The sequence below is a fragment of the Gobio gobio genome (assembly GCF_949357685.1).
Source record: "Gobio gobio genome assembly, chromosome: 11".
NCBI classification, from domain to species: Eukaryota; Metazoa; Chordata; class Actinopteri; order Cypriniformes; family Gobionidae; genus Gobio; species Gobio gobio.
The window spans coordinates 48,185,949-48,210,616 of record NC_137104.1 but is presented as its reverse complement, the minus strand read 5'-3'; the positions used below and the strand labels follow the sequence as shown (position 1 = coordinate 48,210,616).

General features: G+C 37.4%; 1 protein-coding gene across 8 annotated transcripts in view; it reads right to left on the bottom strand.

Annotated features, from left to right (window-relative positions):
- Positions 1-24,668, bottom strand: part of LOC307134425 (uncharacterized protein) — a 62,598-nt gene that overhangs the window by 16,142 nt on the left and 21,788 nt on the right. For 2 of the 8 annotated variants that reach the window (XM_079830160.1, XM_079830156.1), the window contains exons 2-7: positions 15,696-15,890; positions 9,761-9,829; positions 9,410-9,430; positions 5,111-5,274; positions 3,762-3,870; positions 1,708-1,812 (exon numbers count right to left, since the gene is read on the bottom strand). In XM_079830160.1, the coding sequence (XP_079686286.1) occupies positions 1,708-1,812; positions 3,762-3,870; positions 5,111-5,274; positions 9,410-9,430; positions 9,761-9,829; positions 15,696-15,890 (663 nt within the window). The remainder of the gene's footprint in view (positions 1-1,707; positions 1,813-3,761; positions 3,871-5,110; positions 5,275-9,409; positions 9,431-9,760; positions 9,830-15,695; positions 15,891-24,668) is intronic. The other 6 variants (XM_079830162.1, XM_079830158.1, XM_079830161.1 and 3 more) reach the window with 3 other exon arrangements.

The window sequence follows — 24,668 nt, the reverse complement described above, 5'->3', positions numbered from 1 at the left end:
AAAAAGTAGTTAATTTAAGGCCACAATATAAATTTCTTTCCTGCATATCATGTTTGTGGCTCCATACTAGGGATGCAGAATATATCGGCCACCATATAGGTATAAGCCGATATATGTTCACTTTTAATGTTATCGTTATCGGCCGATATATTAAATCCGATAAATAATGGATTATTTCCTTCAGCTGAGACACTTCAGATGTGCACTGTTCACCATAATGGTTTTGAATTGCTTGAAATATAATTGGAATCACTTCAAAAAGGAAAATACAGTTAAGAGCAACATGTGCAGCGCAATCTGTCACAAAGGCTACATAAAATTATAATGAGCACACTATAATCGTGTGCTTGGGACATGGCTTTTAATGGCGAGACTTTTGTTGCTCTCAAAAATTATATACAAATTTGGATTAAGATTTATTGGCCAATATATCGGTTATCGGCATGCATTCAAATATAAATAATTATTGGTTATTGGTCTTTTTTTTTATATCGGTGCATCCCTAGTCCAAACATAAGAGACTTCTTTCAAAAACATAAATAAATCTTACAGACCCCAAACTTTTGAACAGCAATGCAGTTAGGACCAATTATTGCACAAAAAAATTATAAAAATAAAAATATTTTGATTAATACCATCCAAAATAAAAGTTTGTGTTTACATAATATATGTGTGTGTACAGTGTATAATTATTATGTATATATAAATACACACACATGCATGTATATATTTAAGAAAATATGTTATATTTTTCTTTAAAAAAAAGAAGATATATATATAAGATAAATTATATATACAGTATATATATGCAAATATTTCTTAAATATATATACATGCATGTGTGTGTATTTATAAATACATAATAATTATACACAGTACACACACATTTATTATGCAAACACAAACTTTTATTTTGGATGCGATTAATCACGATTCATTTTTCCCCAGCACTAAAAAATAGGCAAAAGAACCATTAAGGAACCAGAAGTGTTAAGTGGATTTGGAATGAGCAATACAGTATGTTACATTCCCACCCTTAGTATACAGTGTATAATGTTATACTGTAAGCAGTATGCAAGTAGCCAGATACATTTCACATCTACTTAACTATTGCACAACATCACTTATTTATATGAGTCGATCAATCCATTGAAAATATTAAAATCAGATTAGTCAATTAAAGTGGCACATATTATATTATGTATCCTAACTTAGTTACCAGATCATTGTTTTATGATCAATAATAAATAAGCAGCCGTTCAAATCACACACTCAGGTTAAAAAACCCACAACCAGCACCACGACCCACACCAAAGACCAAAAGTGATGACTGGAACACACAAATAAGAAAGAAATGAAATAATAAAAAGAATAAAAAGATATTTCCACCACTTACTGGACCACAGATAAATAACCATCACAGACTATGATGCAACAATGTGAGCACTGACCAAAAAGTGCACGGAAGAAGAGATTACCCACGATGCAACACAAGAACGAGGGGTTGTGGGGTGGGGAATGTGAATAAGAAAGGTGTGAGAATGACCATCGATCACCAGGCACAGGCACAGGCAAGCAGGCCACCAGAAATGAGCAAATCAAAAGTAGTTCATGAGAAAACACAACTGAAGAACCAAAAAAAACCAGACGGAGGGTTTGGAGGGAGGGATTTTTGGAGGTGAAACGCGGGAGCCGCTCCGTTCTTACTTCTGCAGGGCGAGTTCCAGAGCGTGGCCGAGGACTTGGACAGCCTGTTGTTAATCACAGGCTCCGTCTGCCGCGGCAGGTTGACCGTGGAGGCCGAGCATCTGCCTGCAGAACGCAACACAGAGAGCAGAGCGTTCATACTGACCCCGTGAGTGACAGCGGGACGGGGCGCAAAACTGGAGCTCTTGGAGGGTCATGCAGAGTTTCAGAGGGAGAGTTGGAGGAGGCGGGTCACTCTTGCATCAACTTGTGATCATGGAAGATGATCGTACATTTAAGATGTACATTAAGTTCCATACAATGCTAACAACCATTTATATGATCACTAACTTTTAAGCACATGAACGCTGACCAAACTTGTTAAATATTTAGATAAACTAAAAGTTTGGGTCGGTAAGATTTTTCCATTGTTTGTTTAAGAAGTCTGTTATGCTCACCAAGGCGGCGTAAATACAGTGAAAACAGTACAATTGTGAAATATTATTACAATTTAACATAACTGTTTTCTATTTGAATTTATTGTAAAACGTAATTTATTCCTGTGATGCAAAGCTGAAATTTCAGCATCATTGCTCCAGTCTTCAGTGTCACATGATCCTTCAGAAATCATTCTAATATGATGATTTGATGCTCAAAACATTTATTCGAAATAGAGTCTTTCATAACATTATACATCTATTTACAGTCACTTTTGATTATGGATGCACAATATATCAGCCATTATATCGATATCGGCCAATATATGTTGATTTTTAATGTTATCGTTATTGGTCTGATAAGAAAATTTGGCCGATATACAGTATTAAAGTCCATAAATAATGGGTTATTTCCTTCAGCTGAGGCATTTTGAATTGTTTGAAATATGATTGGAATAACTTCAAAAAGGAAAAAAACGGTTAAGTGCAACATGTACAGCGCAAGTCTGTCACATAGGCTACATAAAATTATAATGACAACATCATGGCTTTTAATGTGGAGATTTAGATTTATTGACCAATATATCAGTTATAGACTTTCAAATATAAATAATTATAGGTTATCATATCAGCCAAAATGTTCATATCATGTGCATCCCTACTTTTGATCAATTTAATGCATCCTTGCTAAATAAAAGTCTTTAAAAATCTTACTGACCCCAAACTCTTTGACAGTAGTATATACTAGACCCTCTAGGTAAATCAGCACTATCCTACTGATAAGACCAGGATTATCACCCATCATTGTCCACATCAGGCATCTTAACCAGCTTAACCATAAAAAACATGTTGGTCATCCATCATTACCAACTCCAACCAGCATACTTGAAATGTATAGGTCTGATCTGGTCTTTTCAACAGGGTAGAACTGTACAAAGTGATCCAACATGACATCACTTCCTGTAACACACTGGTCACTGAACATTTAATTACAGGAAAAAGAATAGACTTCTTATCATTTGTGTTATAATCACACAATGTCATACATACAGTAGACACATCAACGCCCATCACTGTGATGTTAAAATCCCACTCTAGCATCTCTTTTAACCTCTTTGGTCTAATAATATGGAGAAAAATCACACCTTAGCAAGAGAAAGAGATGATATCGCAGTCATTTGCCTTCATACATCCATCCCAGCTACCTCAACACCAGAAAAATGGTTTTAACGAATAAAAAGAAACAAACAAAAACCATAGCAAAACATAAAAAGAAACCGTAGAAATGGTTGATGCCAATGATAAGCAAGTTTGTGTTGGCGAAAACATCATAAGATGATTTTCCTCCCTCACGTTTTGATGTCTAGATGAACTTAAAATGGGTAAACAAAATCATAACCAGACGGTGACACCTATTAACCATCTACAGCAGTAAAATCTCAGCTCACTGAAGACAAACTGACTGCTTTAACTCATATGGACAGAGAACAAACACTGATGTCAAAAACAGTATTGTGTCAACATAAGAAGTTTCCAAGTTCATATCAGGTTCTCAGATATGGTTTTAGATGGATATAATGAGACTAGTTTGTACTCTAAAGTTGTATGAGCCTGTAAAGTTTGACTATCAACACTTACTCTCTCTGCGGGAAGTCTGGTTCAAGCCGCCGGCCCATGACCACCTCTGCTGACGGATCTCAGCCCACGTTTTTTTGGTTGACCTCTTTATGGCAGATTCATATCTCTCCTGCAGAGAAAAAGACGATCACAAGGATGAGGCTCTATTTTGGTTACTTTTTCATCTTAATAAGAAGCTAAATTACTTATATAACTGGTACAAGAATGAATTTGGTAGTTCATCAAATTTGAACTATTGACATATTACATTTTGACTTTCTGGGCTCTATCATGGCGCAGGTCCGATTTCACTTTTGCTAAAAAATGGTCTGAGTCATGGGTGTGTTTTAGGAGTAACGTGCAATAAACCAATCAGAGTCTCATCTCCCATTCCCTTTAAAAGCCAGTTGCGCTCATGCCATGGCGGATTCGCTATTTACATAGTGGAATTTGCGAGTGGAAAGACTGAACGCTTCTCCAGAGAGGAATCCTTTCATTTTTATATTTAAAAATGTTTGTGTGCTGCTGCGCATCCCTGTGTGTGTAATAAGCAGAGTGTGTGAGCGTTGTGACTTTAGACCAGGTTTTTGTTGGTCAATGGCGCAGTCGTTTTCAGTTGCCTCAAAATAGCAACGCGCCAACAATGCGCATGAAACACACCTGGTTTTCAGACCAGCACACCCATGGGCGAACAGATGGGCGCGAGTGCATTTGCTATTTAAACAACGTGGCGCTGGATATGAAAATTATAACTGTGCCGGGCTGAAACTAGCAAAAAACACTTGCGTCGCATTGCCCTGGGTGTATGATAGGGTGTATGATTTTGAACAGTATACATTACCATTCAAGTTTGGGGTTGGTAAGATTTTTTTTATGTTTTTGAAAAAAGTCTCTTACACTCACTGAGGCTGAGTCATCAAAACTACAATAATATTGTGAAATATTATTCCAATTTAAAATAACTGTTTTATATTTGAATATATTGTAAAATGTAATTTATTCCTGTGATCAAAGCTGAATTTCAGCATATTTACTCCAGTCTTCAGTGTCACATGATCCTTTAAAAATCATCAATTTGTTGCTCAAGAGACATTTCTTAATATCAATGTTGAAAACAGCTTCATATATTTTTTCAGGATTGTTTGATGAATAGAAAGTTCAAAAGAACAGCATTTTATACAAATCTTTACTCTCACTTTTCATCAATTTAATGCATCCTTGTTGAATATAAGTATTAATTTCATTAAAAAAAATCTTATTGACCCCAAGCTTTTGAGTCTTTTGAATTTGAGACCTAAAAAGCTTCTCTTGCATTGCATCTTTACAATACTGTATATGCCACTTGCTCAATAAATACAGCATCTCCACACCTTATTCTTCTCCAGTTTCTGTCTCTGTTTCTCCTCCAGCAGAGCTCTTCGCTTCTCTGTCTTCAGTCGTTGTTCCTCCAGCTTCCTCCTGCGCTCTTCTAACTGGCTCTCGCGCAAACGCCGTGCCTTCTCCTCCTTCTCCAGCCATTGAGCTTTCTTCGCCGCTGAGAAAGAGAAGAAAGAGTTTTTGGGTGTTGCTGCCTACTGCTTCTTATGTCAATTTCTATCAGAGTTAACAATTACATGTCATTTAAGAATCATTTTGCCTCATATGTTACTCCTGAAATTCCTCATGAGAAATAAAAATAGACACAAACGAGATAATCATTCTTTAGATTGCAAACTTTTCCACTTAACACAGTCTAAGGCCACATCCACACGAAGCCAGAGCTTTCCCTATACAATATTTTTTTCCCCTCGTCTCAAGAAATATCTGCGTACACATGAAACCACTGAAACCGACTCAAAATGATGTAGCATACATGCCAGACCAGTATGTGGCGCTGTAATTCTGCCACAGAAATACACTAAAAATGGAGAAGAAGAGTTGTGGCTAGAAGGGGAACAGCAACGGTCAGTGAGGCAAAATCTCACGACAAAATAACAATAAATACATGTGCTACTTACCAGATTGTTTTATTAACGCCTACACCTACCCCAACCCTAAACCTACCCTTACAATAATGCAAATACAGTAATTAAATGACGCAATATTGATGTGCGCATACCCAGTGGCCATAGTTGTATCCCTTCTAGTCTTTACCGTGCGGGACGCGGTGTGATGATATCACCGATTCACAAAAATATACGGATTGGCTGTACACACCAAAACGCAAGGGTCAAAATTTGTACGTATACAGCTAAATGCGTCTCCGTGTGGACGGGACCTAAGACATTGAGATAATAAATGAACACGTTATTTATACATTGCTCATGGAACTTTTTTCCAGAAACGTTTTTTAAATGTTGCTACTTGTTCAGAGAACATTCAAATGTAATATTCCCATAATATTTGTGAAATAATAAAATGTTCCCTTAGTGTTTGTGTAACCAAGATTTTTTTTTTTTACTTAATGGGAACATTAACAAACATTCTTAGAACATACTTTTGTTATGTCTCAATTTATCAAAAATCTCATTAGTGTCTGGAGAAATAAATTCGATATTATAAATATCTCATATGTGTATTTCTTATCTAAAGTTGTTTGGAAATCAGAACTGATTGTTTCACATTAATTTAACATTAATAATCACTAACAATTGTGCAATCACACTCATAGCTGTTGATTTACTCTCCACTGAGAACTTTTTATATTCCTAATCAGTGCTTAAGGAAAAACTAAACTGCTAATAAAACAGCCTTTTTCTCTGTGTGTTCATCAGTTTGACTTCAAAAACAATTAAAAACCAATCAAAGCTCTTTATTTAAAACCTCAAGCACGCTGAGCGGCAGCTGGATGCATTCTGCTCACAGGCCCGATTTAAGGAACACACGAGACATCACACTGTGGAATTTCCTGTTTTTCCGTCCCTCAACCATAACTAAGTCTACACACACACACAGCAGTCCAGATGGGATTTGAGTTGAGGAAGACCAACACAAGGGAACTGCTTCCATTCACAACATTGCTTTAGATCCATGTGGGGCGACCCGCTGTATTTACTTTACCCTGTTTCATTTCAAAAAGCACATCCACTTTATACCACAGGAAATGCAGTGACTCATACAAAAGCTATATGTGAATGAGAAGCACCGAAGAAAACAATTTGACTGAACACAAGCATGGCAAATATCTGAACACAGAGAAAATGTGTCTGTATTTGGTTGATCAACAGCTTTTTAGACAAGTAAAGAAAAGGGAGAAGTACCATGGTAAGGTGACAGTAAGCTGTTTGGACAGGGTACTATGGTAATCCCAAGGTATGCTTTTAAATAAGCATATCAAGTCATATAGGTAATATATATTTTTATATTTTAAGCCAGGCGTGTTTTTGCTGTCGTACAAGCTTGTGGACGATTTTTTTCTCACGGGAGAAATCGCATGGACATTGCGGATGCTCGTATGGTCGCAGCTCGCAGCGTGTGAGAGTTATTACGAGACGAGTCGAGCACTTTTACGAGCACCTCCCGACGTCACGATCATTGTTAAACATGCTTACTATAAAAGATTCAGGGAGTCGGCCCAATTGTCACCAGCGTATGGCTGTCCTCTATTGCCAAATCATGCACAACCACGTCACATGGCTAGATCGATGAGTATTATTAGGCTATAGCTCAGTGGCTGCAACCATACAGCGTGCATACACTCAGACACACACGCACTCTCTCTCTCTCTCTCTCTCTCTCTCTCTCTCTCTCTCTCTCTCTCTCTCTCTCTCTCTCTCTGGTTGTATCTGTTGAAAGTAATGGCTGCTGTTTGTGTGCTATTTGCTATCTGAAGCTATAGCAGCAACATTAAAAACTCCCGTCTCTGTGTTTAGCGCACAGTGTACTCCCGCCTTTATAGTATTTTCAGACAGACAAACAGAGATAGATAGATAGATAGATAGATAGACAGACAGACAGACAGACAGACAGACAGACAGACAGACAGACAGACAGACAGATAGACAGATAGATAGATAGATAGATAGATAGATAGATAGATAGATAGATAGATAGATAGATAGATAGATAGATAGATAGACAGACAGACAGACAGACAGACAGACAGACAGAGATAGATAGACAGACAGACAGACAGACAGAACGATAGATAGACAGACAGAGATAGACAGACAGACAGACAGACAGAACGATAGATAGACAGACAGACAGACAGACAGACAGACAGATAGACAGATAGATAGATAGACAGACAGACAGACAGACAGACAGACAGGCAGGCAGACAGACAGAACAATAGACAGACAGACAGACAGACAGACAGACAGACAGACAGAACAATAGATAGACAGAGATAGATAGACAGAGAAAGATAGACAGACAGAATGATAGATAGACAGACAGACAGACAGACAGACAGACAGACAGACAGACAGACAGACAGACAGACAGACAGACAGACAGACAGACAGACAGACAGACAGACAGACAGACAGACAGACAGACAGACAGACAGATAGATAGATAGATAGATAGATAGATAGATAGATAGATAGATAGATAGATAGATAGATAGATAGATAGATAGATAGATAGATAGATAGATAGATAGATAGATAGATAGATAGATAGATAGATAGATAGATAGATAGATAGATAGATAGATTTAAAACTATGTGTCAGATATTTATACTCAATAAGTAATTCTGACTTACTCTAAATCCAATTACATAAAACCCTTCAGTCCTTTATAAATATACAACAATTCTGTTTTATATCCTTCAACATAAGAAGATCTCAGCCTTCATGTTGAACCACGGGTCTCAGCTGCAGTGAACCGCTAGCGAGCTAAACACACTCACTAATCCTATTAGTTTCATACAATATGCAATATGACAGTGCGACTGCACTGAAAAAACTGATTTTATTCTCAGTGCAATTCAATGTAGCAGCAATCCGGCATTACAACGCTTGCTTCGTTCTAACAGCTAAGCCAGGTTTATGTCTTTGTATACACAGCATTTGTCAAGCTAAGATATTTCGTCCCAAAACTACAATAAACCCTTTATGTAAAGCCTACAGCTGTGGTGCATGACTGGACTTGTGGACCTGATAAACAGCTGGCTAGACATTGAGGTTTATCTGCGTCTCTCCAGCTGAAAGTGAGCTGATAGCCAAGCAGGCTAATCATGCTAATGGCAAACGTAATTACAGCTAATCTGAGAGGGAGGCATGGCTAAACGAACTGTAATGATGGCACATTTTTCACCCTGTGCCTGTAGGGATATATCAGATAGTTAAAAGTGAAGAATATGAGACACATGCATTGATTTATGAAAGCTGCTGCACATGGGAATGATGAAATATGCATGTATTTCATAATCATTTGTAGCATGGGAAGGCCTATGGTCTTGCGCTACTGCTAAATATAATGAGAAGTTTCTTGTAACAGAGAACAAACTCTGTTAAAATGCATAATCATAGGAAAAAAAGATATGCAAAGTAAAAGTTTCGGTTCAGTCCATTGTGCATGTGAGATTTATTTAAATACTACTCCTTAAATCATAATGATTTGCGAGAGTGTGGACAAAGAAAATTGGACACAACCAAATGAGAAAAACAAAGAGCACAGGACATGAAATAAATAGAGACGATCCACTTAATCAAAGGATTGATCCTGTGACGTATCTTACCTTGCTCCTGGGTTCGCTGGTCTGCAGCAGTAAACACAAATCACAAGCACATCTGTCAACATCTGTCAGTCACATCACTTTGTACTTTACTTGATACTGCTGACTTCACTGAACATCATTAGAAACCAGTTGGCAGATAAAGTTGTATTAACTGTTTCACGTGGGAATAGTGTATAATTGAGTTAACCATTATTTGGCTTCACTCTGTACTCTGAATGTAGTCCCTAATTATATATTTTGTATATATATGTATTTATGTACTTCAATCGCTACTAGATATATGTTTTGTGTAGCATAACCACATCATTAGACCTACAGGGCAGGACAAAAGTTGTGTTTATAAAGCCTCACCCAGATATTTGGCCCGTTCCTCTCGCCGCTTTTTGGCCTGCTTCTGTCTTTGCTCTGAACTTATCCCATCTGTTGAGAAAAAAAACAGATAACGCTTTAAAATGGACTTTTCATACCTTTCAAATTAGATTAAAGTTGACAATGACATTAAGTCGTTTGCAAATAGAATCAGTAGTCAATACCCATGAAATTTGGGGGCAAAAAAGTTGTTTAAAATGTTAAATAGTATTATAAATATATATTGAACTTTGAACTTCGGCCCCCTTGAACTTTGCAACCTTTTGCCACATTTCAGGCTTCAAACATAAAGATATGAAACTGTAATTTTTTTGTGAAGAATCAAAAACAAGTGGGACACAATCATGAAGTGGAACGAAATTTATTGGATATTTCAAACTTTTTTAACAAATCAAAAACTGAAAAATTGGGCGTGCAAAATTATTCGGCCCCTTTACTTTCAGTGCAGCAAACTCTCTCCAGAAGTTCAGTGAGGATCTCTGAATGATCCAATGTTGACCTAAATGACTAATGATGATAAACAGAATCCACCTGTGTGTAATCAAGTCTCCGTATAAATGCACCTGCACTGTGATAGTCTCAGAGGTCCGTTTAAAGCGCAGAGAGCATCATGAAGAACAAGGAACACACCAGACAGGTCCGAGATACTGTTGTGGAGAAGTTTAAAGCCGGATTTAGATACAAAAAGATTTCCCAAGCTTTAAACATCCCAAGGAGCACTGTGCAAGCGGTAATATTGAAATGGAAGGAGTATCAGACCACTGCAAATCTACCAAGACCTGGCCGTCCCTCTAAACTTTCTGCTCATACACGGAGAAGACTGATCAGAGATGCAGCCAAGAGGCCCATGATCACTCTGGATGAACTGCAGAGATCTACAGCTGAGGTGGGAGACTCTGTCCATAGGACAACAATCAGTCGTATACTGCACAAATCTGGCCTTTATGGAAGAGTGGCAAGAAGAAAGCCATTTCTTAAAGATATCCATAAAAAGTGTCTTTTAAAGTTTGCCACAAGCCACCTGGGAGACACACCAAACATGTGGAAGAAGGTGCTCTGGTCAGATGAAACCAAAATTGAACTTTTTGGCAACAATGCAAAACGTTATGTTTGGCGTAAAAGCAACACAGCTCATCACCCTGAATACACCATCCCCACTGTCAAACATGGTGGCTGCAGCATCATGGTTTGGGCCTGCTTTTCTTCAGCAGGGACAGGGAAGATGGTTAAAATTGATGGGAAGATGGATGGAGCCAAATACAGGACCATTCTGGAAGAAAACCTGATGGAGTCTGCAAAAGACCCGAGACTGGGACGGAGATTTGTCTTCCAACAAGACAATGATCCAAAACATAGAGCAAAATCTACAATGGAATGGTTCAAAAATAAACATATCCAGGTGTTAGAATGGCCAAGTCAAAGTCCAGACCTGAATCCAATCGAGAATCTGTGGAAAGAACTGAAAACTGCTGTTCACAAACGCTCTCCATCCAACCTCACTGAGCTCGAGCTGATTTGCAAGGAGGAATGGGCAAAAATTTCAGTCTCTCGATGTGCAAAACTGATAGAGACATACCCCAAGCGACTTACAGCTGTAATCGCAGCAAAAGGTGGTGCTACAAAGTATTAACTTAAGGGGGCCGAATAATTTTGCACGCCCAATTTTTCAGTTTTTGATTTGTTAAAAAAGTTTGAAATATCCAATACATTTCGTTCCACTTCATGATTGTGTCCCACTTGTTGTTGATTCTTCACAAAAAATTACAGTTTCATATCTTTATGTTTGAAGCCTGAAATGTGGAAAAAGGTTGCAAAGTTCAAGGGGGCCGAATACTTTCACAAGGCACTGTATATATACACACACACACACACACACACACACTATTCTTTCATTTTTAATTTTATTTTATTGATAAATGGCCACATTTTGGCAGAGTCAATTGCTATAATTTTTTAATAAAAGTACAGTAACAAAAATAAAAAAGCTTGTTGTAAAGTATGGCACTTTTAACCCTTAAAGGGTTATTAGTTCACCAAAAAATGAAAATTCTGTTCTGCGAGAATATGACCGGCATTCTGACACATGACCCGGAAGCGAGGAGCTTTGTTTAGAAGCAGAGGAAGACGCGCCGTATCTAAGCTGTTGAATTCTACATTGATTGTGCTTTAGGTCTTGGAGTAGTGCTCAAAATGGGGCTAAAGTGAGCATTTCCTGGATGCCCGAACCGTGAGAAACGAACAAGTGCACGTACAAGTGCCTTATCAAAGCAGCGAAATGAAAGTCATATTCTCGCGCATGCATCGTGGTACTTCGTGAGTTCACGTCAAAGGCGGAAGACAAGAACTTGTTGAATAAAGAACAGTGTTGGGCACGTTACTTAAAAAAAGTAATTAGTGATAGTTACTTCTTACAAATAGTAACTGAGTTAGTAACTGAGTTTCATCATTATAAAAGTAACTAATTACCAGGGAAAGTAACTACTGAGTTTTTTTTTTTTTTTCAAAACTTGGATGCCCCCAATATGTTAAATTAATGAATTGGACACTAAATAGAATAAATTATTATTATAAAACATTGTACATTTATGTATACTATTGTAATGTTGCTGTGGGACAATGTGAGAGACACTTATCAAATTCAATACATTATTGTAAATATTATCAGTAGGCCTACTATAGTGTAAATATTGTGTAAATATTATCAGTACTATACTACTCCTTTGGTAGTGGGGCGTTATCACCTGGGTTTTTAGCCACTAATTTTGTGGCGGCATGTGATGATGTGATGCTTCATTAGATTAGAATTACTTGCCACCGACGTTGAGAGACTCTTTCTTCCTGAGTAGCACGTTTCATAAACATTCTTACCTTTCACCTCAACGAGGGAAAAGTAGTGCTTATATTTCAAGTTTGCTAAAGCTTCCTTTGAAGTCGTTGGACTTGGTGTGTGACTGTGCATATGCGTGTGCATGTGTGTCATAGGTGTGTGTGTGTGTGTGTGTGTGTGCGAACTCAACCTATCAACCTCAACCTTGTCTCCCACCCACCAATCATCATCAGTTATGTGTACCAATACAACACGCATGGCATGCACGCCCGCACACACACACACACACACACACACACACCAACCAACCAGAGAAAGAAAAACGTTGCAGGTCCGACTGACAGAGAGCCTGTTCGGATGAAAACCGCTTCAGTGAGCTCAATTATAGTAACGCCGTGTTTTTTTCTCAGTAATGCTAACGGCAAACAGAGAAACAGTCATTTGTTTGATTACTCGTTACTGAAAAAAATAATTCCGTTAGTAACGGCGTTTATCTATAACGTTGTTATTCCCATCACTGATAACGAACTTGTTGAATAAAGTCGTTATTTAGATTTTTTTTGCGCACAAAAAATATTCTCGTTGCTTCATAACATTATTGTAGAACCACTGTAGTGAGATGGACTTTGTAACAACATTTTTAGTACCTTTTATGGGTCTTTGGGTGAGTGCAAAATACATTGCTGCCAATGGAGGCCTTTCTGAGCCATCGGATTTCAACAAAAATTTCTTAATTTGTGTTCCGAAGATGAACAAAGGTCTTACCGGTGTCGAACGACATGAGGGTAAGTAATTAATGACAGAATTTTCATTTTTGGGTGAACTAACCCATTAGCGACTCTTTAGCGACCCGGTACGTATATGTACGTATATTTTTTTCTGCACAATAATAATTGAATCTTTAATGACGGAATAAGTGCGTAATTCAACTTTATTCCATAAGTTGGCAATGTCTGATACACAATGATGAAGTGACATTTCACTCATAGTTACTGCAGAGTGAAAACGAAACAATAATACTTTATATAATAATATTTTACTGCAGAGCAAGTACTGAACACAATCAAATATTAGTGTCACTGTCACCTGATGGTGGATCTGGTGAAGAAGCTGTCAGAGATCAAAATATTGATTTTGAAGATGTTGAAAATGATAGTTTTGAGAATATGTTTGAGATGGCGAATATGAGGCAGATGCTGAATGTACTGGGAAATGAGCTCTGACGAGGACAGTGATGATGGTATAAAACATCTGCTCAAACTGAACCCTTCCAAGCTCCAAAAGATAACAAAATATGCTTGATTTTATTCTTCTGTAATTGTTACTCTAATATCAGGAGAGTATCCGTGTTAGATATAGATCCAGGTCACTAAAGACCCGAATATGTAAGAATGATTGGCGAAACAGTCATGCATTTAAGGGTTAATCTGATGAGAGCTGGTCGTCATGATACCGAAGACATATGCAGAGTAATTTGTCTCTCAGGCTCCCCCTCTTCTTCATTTCTCTTTCCTGGCTAATTAGAGGCTTGCAACTGACATTTTCCATTTTCTTCCTTTCCTCAGGAGAGTATTGATTCAATCAAGATAAGTGTGACTCCAGTTCTTTAACAGCAGAGGTTGTTTAACCCAAGGCATTGAAGAGAAATGTGGTGAGTCAGGTATTATTCTGATCACACAGTCACATGTAAAGGATGCTCAATTCAATTAAAGCGCATGCAACAGCGTTTCATCGATGCTTTCTTCTTGTTAAGCATGTCCTCCTTGTAATGCAACATACATGCAACTCTTTCCCAGTGAATCGAACTGTTTCTATGGCAACCGGTCTGTCCCGCGCCCACCATAAAAAAGACTCGACTAAGCCTTATACACTCGAGACTGTTCGAGAACTCTTAGCAGACCTTCCCCAAACACACACACACCACAAGGTTCGCTCCCTGCTTTGATCCACGGCCCTGCCGGGTTTCCACGTCTCGCCCTCTTCACAAACAATGACTTGGCTTGCGGCCACGACCGTCTGATTAGGATGAATTTAGAAGGGTCTTTTTAAAGTCAGTCTGATGGATGTTCACATGCATGAGGTCTATTATGCCGAGAGTGTATAGATGGATTCCTCGAATACGTTTTCTCTTTTATTCTTCTGTTTTCATCCTTCTACTATACGCATATTGTAAATAAATGAGTCTCTGTAGCATCAGTCCTTTAACTCTTGTTTAGTGTCTTGTCCCAAGGAATATTATTTGAAGATTATGATTACATCATCATTAAAAATGTAACATTTTGAAAGAAATGTTCTGATATTGTTTAACGTATTAGAAAAATATTGCTCAAAATAACGAACAACTGTGATGATACAACATTAAAAAAAATAGTGTTCGAGTCTCTACATATGTTATTATATTATTTATTACATAATTATAACATAGATATAATTCATTTTAATAATTTTTTTAATCTATTATTATTTTTGCTTCAATTGCTCTCATTTAAAGGAAACAATACTAGTGAAATTTAGGAAAAATTACTTATTTGAAAAAGTTGAATATGAATTTAAGTAATAAAAAGCAATGGCATTAAAATAAAATAAATTAATAAAAAATATAATATAATATACTATATTTAAAATAATTAAATTATAACACTATACAAATAATATTATATTATATTAAATACATTTTATATTATAATAAAATAACGTAAAAAATAATATAATATAATATATATTTATAGTAATATTATTAATTAATTATATTTATTTTGGTTTGATAGCTTGAACTTTGACAGAAAGCTCTCAGATTTAATCGAAAAGATCTTCATTTGTGTTTCGAAGATGAATGAAAGGTTTGGAACAACATGAGGATGAGTAATTAATGACAATTTGTTTCATTTTTTGGGCGAACTAACCCTTTCGCAATCAGTGTGCCATTTGGGACAGGGCCATTGCTATTCAGTTGCTAGGGTGGTTGCTAAGTGATTGTTAGGTGGCTGAGTTCCCTCCTTAAATCTAACGATGTAAATGACATATCCCACACCTGAAAACTAATGACAGTTTTTGAGACACAAGCAGTGTATTTGGTCTTCTTCTCAGTACCTTTTTTAGCCGTTGGGTTGGGACTTGTTCCGGGCGTGCTGGGTCTTGCGTCCGATTTGATTGGTTCTGTTTTTGAGGGAGGGTCTGTTATGAAGGAGGAGTCTTCGACCGTTGTGTCGTCAGCTTTCAGGATCTCACTGTCCAGCTCATTCTCATTCTGAAGCGTGCCACTCGTCTCTGGAGGAGATGTGAGAACTGAGAGGAAGAGAAAAAGAGAGGGTCATTTACAATGAAGAGATACAACAGAATTAGCTCTATACAGCGGATGAAAAGAAACTGGACACACTTTCGGCCTGGTATCATACAGTCTGAGTACAAGCACTTTAGAAAGAACTCTCTAAAAGGAATTAAAACTAGAATAATGCTTTAAAAAATAAACCAAAGATTTACCAGGGTAACAATTTCTACCAAAATACTATACGGGTCATTTGCAACTAGCCATCGCTATCATAATTGATTAAATTTGCAATATCGACACTACTATTATTGAACTGAATTTAATAATGACACTGTTGTCTTCAAGCTGCTTTTATAACTGAACTGAATTTGCTTTATAATTGATGAACAACATTGAGCTGAATAATGACGCTATTGTCTTCTGTAGAGCCGAATCTAAACTCGTTTCATAATCAAATTTAGCAATATTAACAGTTTATTACTGTGAAGCTGCTTTGAAACTACTAGTATTGTATAAAGCGATACAGAAATAAACGCGATCAAAAATACGTAAACGTATTATTATATTATTGATATTATTAAAATTTTTTATGTATATTTCATGTATATATGTTGTTGTTTTTTTCAATTTATTTCTGGTGGAAATGGTTAATGTGGTGGAAAATAATTATATTTTTGCTAATTTACTAAGCTTTTTGTTAATGCTTTGGAATAAATACATAAGTAAATAAACAAACAAACAAAAAAAGTAATGCTTTTGTGTGTTGCTATGGTATTCTGGGTGTTTGATAGAATTTACAGACGGTTTCTGTAATGTGGTTTTCTTACTTGCCAAGTCATAAAAAGCCTCTCTTGCGTCCCTCCTTAAATCTCTACGGGACGTTGTTACCTATTACATCATCTGCAAACTGTGCAAAACACTATATATATGCAGATACTGAATCTACGGTTACCATCGTCAGTTTCTGCATAGGATATATAATAATTCCCGGACAACTACAGCACCATTTTAAGGGCTTGTGTGTCTCAACACAGAACCTGCAGGAATGTTAATACGGTATTTTCTATGTGTCCAGGATGCAGTATCAGATTTTCACCTAGATTCACTCTGCAGAAATGATCTCTGCTTTCTCGCTAACAAAACACTTCAACCCCATTAGCAGGGCATTAGCATCCTGTTCACACTTTACTCGTGCGTTAAATACGTTAAAGACGGCATGTGATCTCCCTCCCGCAGGATTTTCACATGAGAAACACAGCAGGGAATCATTAGCCTCTCGTGTATCTCTTTTCTCTGAATATAAAGGTGTGGATGAGGCCTGGAGGAATCACTCGCTACACTAATGTCAGTATCAGCATTATAAAGATGCACTAGTGAAGCCATTTCATAGGGTCTTTATAGGCTACACCTTTCAACTTAGTGCTTTCATTAGTTTAATGCAAGTCTTAAACCCTCCCCCATCCACAACATAATGGATTTAGTGGCTTCTGAAGGATTAACCGAATGCTATACTGTAGAAATCCATGACTGCAGCCCTTCAAATGAGTTTAGATAATCGTGGCATGAATCTAATTAAATAATGGGATCAGTAGTGACCGCTCATTTAACAGCTGACTAAATATGTTTATTCTCTTCATATCAAGAGGCAGAAAATGTCTGCTGGAGCAGCGAGAACCTCCGGAGAGGCAATTTGAAGGGCAATTAAAGAGCCAGTGATCTCAAGTCAACAGCTTCATCTCAGTTTCAGACATTAGTCTGCTATCAGTTTCAAACAGACTCTCATCTGTAACACGGCTGAGTGATGGGTACATGAAGAAAGAAACCATTTGAAAATGCTTCAAATGCTTCTATATCATGATCAGTATTGGGGTAGTACTAGTGCATTATAAGTATTTATACTACGGAGCTGTTGAATGCTTGAATCTGATTGGTTGCCGAACGTTCCAAGGTGTGCAATTATCTTCAGGGAAACACGGTAAAAGTAGTTCCGAATTACAGTTCCATATCTGATTTCAGTTATTTCAAATGTCTTTATAGCCAACAACAGCAAAAGAACCTAAACCACCACAACAACACTGACCAGGCAAAGAAATATAGTAAACAATAGGATAAAAACGACAAATTATTTCCATGTTTTTACCACAAAATTACGTTTTATTACGTACAATAAGCCCATACTCATTCTCCCGCTCTCTCTGCTCTCACTTAAAAGCACACAGGACACACACTCGTGCAGAAACATGTTATCAGTAAAATAGTTTAGCAACTAAAAAGCTACATGACATTTCTCACTAGCGAGGTAATTAAGGCGCTGTTCTAATGCTTCGTTCCAGGCAGGTTTTTGAGCCTGTGAGTTACGTCTTCAAACCACGACTCACGGCTTTGTAGCGTTCCAGGCAAAGTCACGCAAAACTGCCTGAGCATAAGGAATTGTGGTAGCTAGATGTAAGCAAAGCATGGCGGACCGTACAGGGCTTATGCTCATTTACAATCATTTCTATCACCAAAAATGCTTACTTCTTGGTTATTTGATTGAAACGGAGGAGAAAAAACGACTAGAGCGCATAACTGGGAGTACATCGATCTACTCCGTTGAATTATTAGAAAAATAATACACCGCTTCGCATCATGACCGCATTACCACCTCAGGTGTACATTATTTTTCTAATAATTCAACGTCCCGGAATCAATTATTCCTTACGTTATCGTACACAAGTATGTAAGTGATCGTATAAGTACTTGAGTAACATAATCAGTTTACTTTTAACTAGTAAAGTAACGCATTACTTGTAGATTTACGACAAAAACCCGTAGTTTCTTTTTCAAATACGTAACACAAGTTTCTTTGTTTTCCCATTTATTGACTGACAGCTCTCCTGTCCCCATGTTGAGAGAAATCGGGAGTAAGTGCAGAGGCGTTGTGTGCGCTGTGTGAACATGATGGTTATTTTAGTTCTAGACTAAATGTGAGCACGCATTTACTCATTTTGCTTGCACAAAATCTGAAGCTGTATCCCAATTTGCATACTATATGTCCAAAATAGTATTCAAAATTAGAATTAGTGTGTCCCAAATTGTAGTATGTTGAGTATTCCAAAGATTTTCCATTTGGAATCTGAAGTGCAGATCCGTGCCAAGTTTATCTCAAAGCCAATACGGAAGTGACTTGAACTGCAATTCATCGACTGGCCGCTAGAGGCAGGCTCCAGAACGGATCAGAATCTCATTAAGCCCCATGTTAAAATGCCCAACTTTACAGCAGATTAAAACATGTTTACACCCTGGTACAAATTGTGGTTTTGGTCTATACAGCTAATTTTGCCCTTCATGACAACTGTGAGGGGGGTGAATTTTTTTATAACTCATGCGTTTATATTATACAAAGCCTTAGAGTTCTGTATAATTAAGAGCATGGCCAATTTGAATGACAGGTGGATTGCTGTTTGTCTGCTATCTGTGTTACAATCCACGCCTGTCCCGGACTCCATTTCCCAAGATCCTCCCTGTCTCACACCTGAACGCACTCCCTCATCATCTTTCCCGCTCTCCCTGGATTCCCTGCACCTGGCGTCCATCATTTGCACTCCCTTTACTTTGGACTCACTTCCCTGCACTCCTTGTCCGTTCTTAATCTTGTCATGTTTGTTTGGTTGGTTGTTCCTGTTTTGATTAAACCCATCTATTGTTTTGAAGTTCTGATTTTGACACTTCCCTGCCGCACCAAAGACGGTAACAGTCTGTTAGTCATCGCGTCACCTTAGCTCCTCCTACGTCCCACCTTTTTGCCAATTTTCTGTTATCCGGGATGAGACGCGCGATGACAATGGCCAGCTCGACCCTACTTTACGTTTCAAAACTGCTCTTCAGAATCCTATGGGTGACGTCACGGACACTACGTCCCTATTTTTTACAGTCTATGATCCGTGCACACTCTAACAGCTAATATTGCCCACAACCCATTGCGAGTTGGACAATTAGAACTACAAACATACACAAAACATATTAAAAAAACTACAAACATGGCGGATGTGCGACGTAGAGAGGTTTATGTAAAGGTGTTTGAGTGATTAATAATCAGTATCTAACCCAACGAAAAGGTATCTATTCAATGTTATCCACATTATATTTCATCTGCAACGGCATTGTGAACTTTTGTAAAGATACATTTTCGTCATTAACTTTCAAATGCATCATTATGCAAATTGCAGACACTGACAGATCAACGTGCTACTACATTCAATTGAATGCGGGGGATTTTAACTGTGACAAGATGAATGACAGGGCAGTTTAAACAGTGAAAGGATAAATGTAACTAACTGTCCGTTAAAGATGCAATTATAACGAAGAAGTATGTCCCAAAGCTTGCCTACTCTTCTGCTACACACTCAATAGAATGTACTTTTTCTCTTCACAAAAACAGTACATACTTTAGGGCATATTATAATTAGGTGAAAGGGTACGCAAACCAAAATTATAGCTTATATCAGGGTTTCTCATGAGGAAGAACTGCAAGTAGAACCATTTTTGTGACATACTTCCATGTGAAAATGGATATTTAACAAAAAAAAAATTTTTTTTTGAAAATTTTGAATACCAGAACTGATCAGGAAAAAATGCATTAACAAAATAACTTGAAAGATATGCAAAATTAAAATTTACTACATGAAAAAATTTATTGTAATCGGAGCCGATAGCCTCGTGGGCAGCACTCAGACAAGCTTCAGGCGTCCCAAGTTCGAGTCCCGGCTTGTGGGGACCTTTCCTGATCCCGCCCCCCTCTCTCTCCTACTTTGCTTCCTGTCCTATCCCCAAAACACCAAATAAATGTGCTGCAAAAAGCATTTGTTAAATAACTACTTTGTTAAAAATTGACCGTTGACCTTGTGTCAATCATATCTATTGTGTCAAACCAAGTCCAAAATCATTATTTAAATGTTAAACAGTTGACTAGCATCTTGACCTCTGGCCTCAGGGGGTAAACATGAGGTCAGCGTGGGTCTAAACATCCTGTTTTGATTAGAGGTCACGTCTGTGTTTCTCCAGTTGTTACTGAGGTCGATGAGGTTTCAGTCTTTGATAGTGCAGCTGCCGTCTTCTTAGGGGAGACCTCATGACAGGAAGACAAAAAGCTTGACTGCCTACCGAAGCAACTGCTGTTTAGAAGTGGAAAGAGACAATCGCTGAGCTTTGCTACTGTAAATATCGCAAGAGTATAACATACGCCAGAAAATAATGTGCACTATTAGCAATTCGACTCCTTACAAACATTTAGCCACACATCAAAGTCCAATGATAAGCAGCAGCTTCCCCTCTGTGCTCTTTTTAGAGGGAGTCAGGTTCCCATGTTCAGTCTGTAAAGGTTAGCAGCAGGGCAATGTCTCACCATCGAGACCAAGGGGACAAACTGTCTGCGTTGACAAAGAAACGCCATCTGTCCCGGGCAAGACACAGAAAGTGTGCCATTTTTCTTCGGCTTGGAAACAGACACGCTCACACTAATCAGAAGCTAAATTACTCTAATTTGGAGATGGAATTAATTAGTACTTCACAGAAGTAATTAGACTGGTACATAAAGCATGTTAGATGTGAGATACCATAAACAGACACTGATTTGTAATCAGAACAACACGGCAAATTTAGCATATCAGGAAATCTTTCAGGACGCCCACAAAGTCAAAAGTTCAAATCTTCCTCATGAAAACAAGCGCAGCTTTTTTAGTTTTGATTTCCAATGATACGTATAGACCTGCTAGACTTCCACAGAATGAGCACAATTACCTACCATATGTTTAAAAAACACAAAAATAGGTAACATGGGGGACTTGAAGTCATTTTGAGGGGCAGAACGGACTTCTTTTACACGGTTAGTTAGGGCTGCATGATTAATTGAAATAAATATCAAATATATTTTTTAAAAAACTAAAAAGCTCTAGGGCTCCCTGTGGGTTACCACCAAAATAAAAGCTCAATGGTTCCACGTTTGAAGAAATTAAAACAGCCATAAATATTAGTACTGTAATTTTGCAGTTAAAATATATATTTTATCATCCTATTGTGTTATTTTTATTTTTATGTTATTTTTCGGAAATGTTACAGTTCAAATTACAATAGTAATATTTCTTATTTTGTTTAGTATTTTTATTTAGTAATAATAATACAATTAATTAATTAATCATATCAAAATATAAATCACAAAATATTGAGCCAAATTGTGCAGCCCTGTATAAGCCACAAAAAAAAAAAAATCACATTTTAAAATCACAATTTTTATCAGAAAAAAACTAAATTGATTCTACTTTTAGGGAAACTAAGTGAGAAGTTGTGTCTTGGTGGCTCAGTGATCTTAAAGGGATAGTTCACCCAAAAATTAAAATTAGCCCATGATTTACTCACCCTCAAGTCATCCTAGATGTATGACGTTCTTATTTCAAACAAATAAAATTATATTAAAGAGTTATATTAAAGATGTCCTGGCTAATCCAAGCTTTATAATGGCAGTAATTGTTGCTCTGTTTTTGAAGTCCATAAAAATGCATCTGTCCGTCAAATAACTGCTCCACACGGCTCTGGGGTGTTAATAAAGGCCTTCTGAAGCAAATCGATGCGTTTGTGTAAGTAAAATATCCATATTTAAAACTTTATTTATTTATTTAAAGTGTTGAAAGTGCCTTCTCGGAGTTCAAGATGCGTACGTGACGTCTGACTAGCGTAACTGGTCGCGTAACCCTTTGAACTGCAGAGGCACTTCCAATACTTTTTCTATAAACTGAATATGGAAGGCGGTCGGACGAAACTTTACTTTATAAAGTTTTAAATATGGTTATTTTTCTTACACAAATGCATCGATTCGCTTCAGAAGGCCTTTATTAAGGCGCATGTTATTCGACGGACAGATGCATTTTTATGGACTTCAAAAACAGAGCAACTATCACTGCCATTTATAAATCTTGGATTAGCCAGGACTTTTTTAATATAACTCTGATTTTATTCATCTGAAAGAAGACCTAGGATGACTTGAGGATGAGTAAATCATGGGCTAATTTTCATTTTTGGGTGAACCATTCCTTTAAAAACAGGTTATCGGAATATCCGAATACATAGTGGGAAATAATTTTGACTGGGATTTGATTGGGAAAAAAATTAATGAAAGACAGTTGAATTATTGAAAACGAATTAATGCACAACCTGAGGTGGTAATGCTATTCAACAGCATTCATTTGACATTCAGATTCATTTGACTAATTATAATGGTTCATCTTGTCTTATTCACCCATCAACGGGAACAAATACGAAACCTCCCAAGATGAACTAGGGGAAAATGTAGAAAAGAGGTTGATACAAAAGCTTTGTGAGCTTGAAAGAGAAAGAAAAGCATTGCATGTGATCCAGGGATGAGGCAATGTTTGGGCAGAGGGACAAAGAGATAAAAACAGCAGTAAAACCCGAGACTAAAGCATACAGGGTTTAGGACGTGTCTGGGCAGATCATCTGAGACGCAGCATAGGAAAACCGCACTACAGTGACGAGAGGTCTGGCATTTGTGGCAAAAAGAGAAAGATCCCCTTGACCTGACAGGCTGTGTTGCAGTACATTTGGTGCTTCAAAGAAAAGGCCACAAGGAGGAATCTTCATCCTGATAGTCTGATTCATGAGAGCGGTCCTACAGTCACAGCAGGGGGCATCGCTGCTTCAGCACATCTGACCGCAGTGAGCTAAACACGCAGACACCTGCGCTTGAGTCTAAAAGTTCACGTGATGGGCAGACACTGATCTGTCAGGTCCACTCCAGCCAGATCGAGTTTCACCTCTAGCTCGCAGTAAAAATAGACCCCACAATCCCTCATCAGCCATAAAAGGAGCTGAAACTCTTTAAAAATATAAAACAATATATAGTAGACAAGAAATGCAATGAGAGAAAACTATATCTTTTCATGCAAAACTCACCACCATGATAGGGTGCTGTGGGTGGTTGCCAGGGTGTTGCTATGCAGTTGCTAAAGGGGGTTGGAATGTTGCTATGGGTAGGTGGCACGGTTATTATTGTTAACTATAAAACTATGAAAACATTTTTGTTAATTTAAAGGTGCAGTGTGTAATATTTATGAGGATCTATTGACAGAAATGCAATATAAAATACATAACTATGTTTTCAGTGGAGTATAAAGACCTTACATAATGAACCATTTTGTTTTTATTACCTTAGAATGAGCTATTTCTATCTCCATACACTGCGGGACCCTTACAGTGAAGTCACCATTTTGCCGCTATGTTTCTACGGTAGCCCTAAACGGACAAACCGTAGCTTCTCTATGTGCTTTGAAAGGGAGGGGTGAGCGGTGGGCGGTTGCAATTCACAACCTTACCACTAGATGCTGCTAAAATTCACACACTGCACCTTTAAATAAAGCGAAAATAAAATGTAATTAAAATATAAGATGGAAAATATTAAACTGGACAAAAATTAAGTTGAAGCACTAAAAAAACTATGTGGAAATAAATACTGACGCTGAGCTGAAATGAAAATAAGAGCTAAAATAAAATAACTAAATTAAATGTTTTGTTGAAATAATTAAACCATAATAGTAATTAAAAAACTAATAAAAATGACAAAAGGACATAACAAAATTACTTCAAACTACACTAAAATTGTAACTAATTTTTAGGGACCGCAAAATATGGCCCTATAAATACAGAAATATGGTACTTTTTTACTCCTAATAGGTGCATAGAGTATAAATACGTACGTTAAGGTACTAATATGAACTTTTTTGTGGTACAAAGATGTCCTTTTAAAG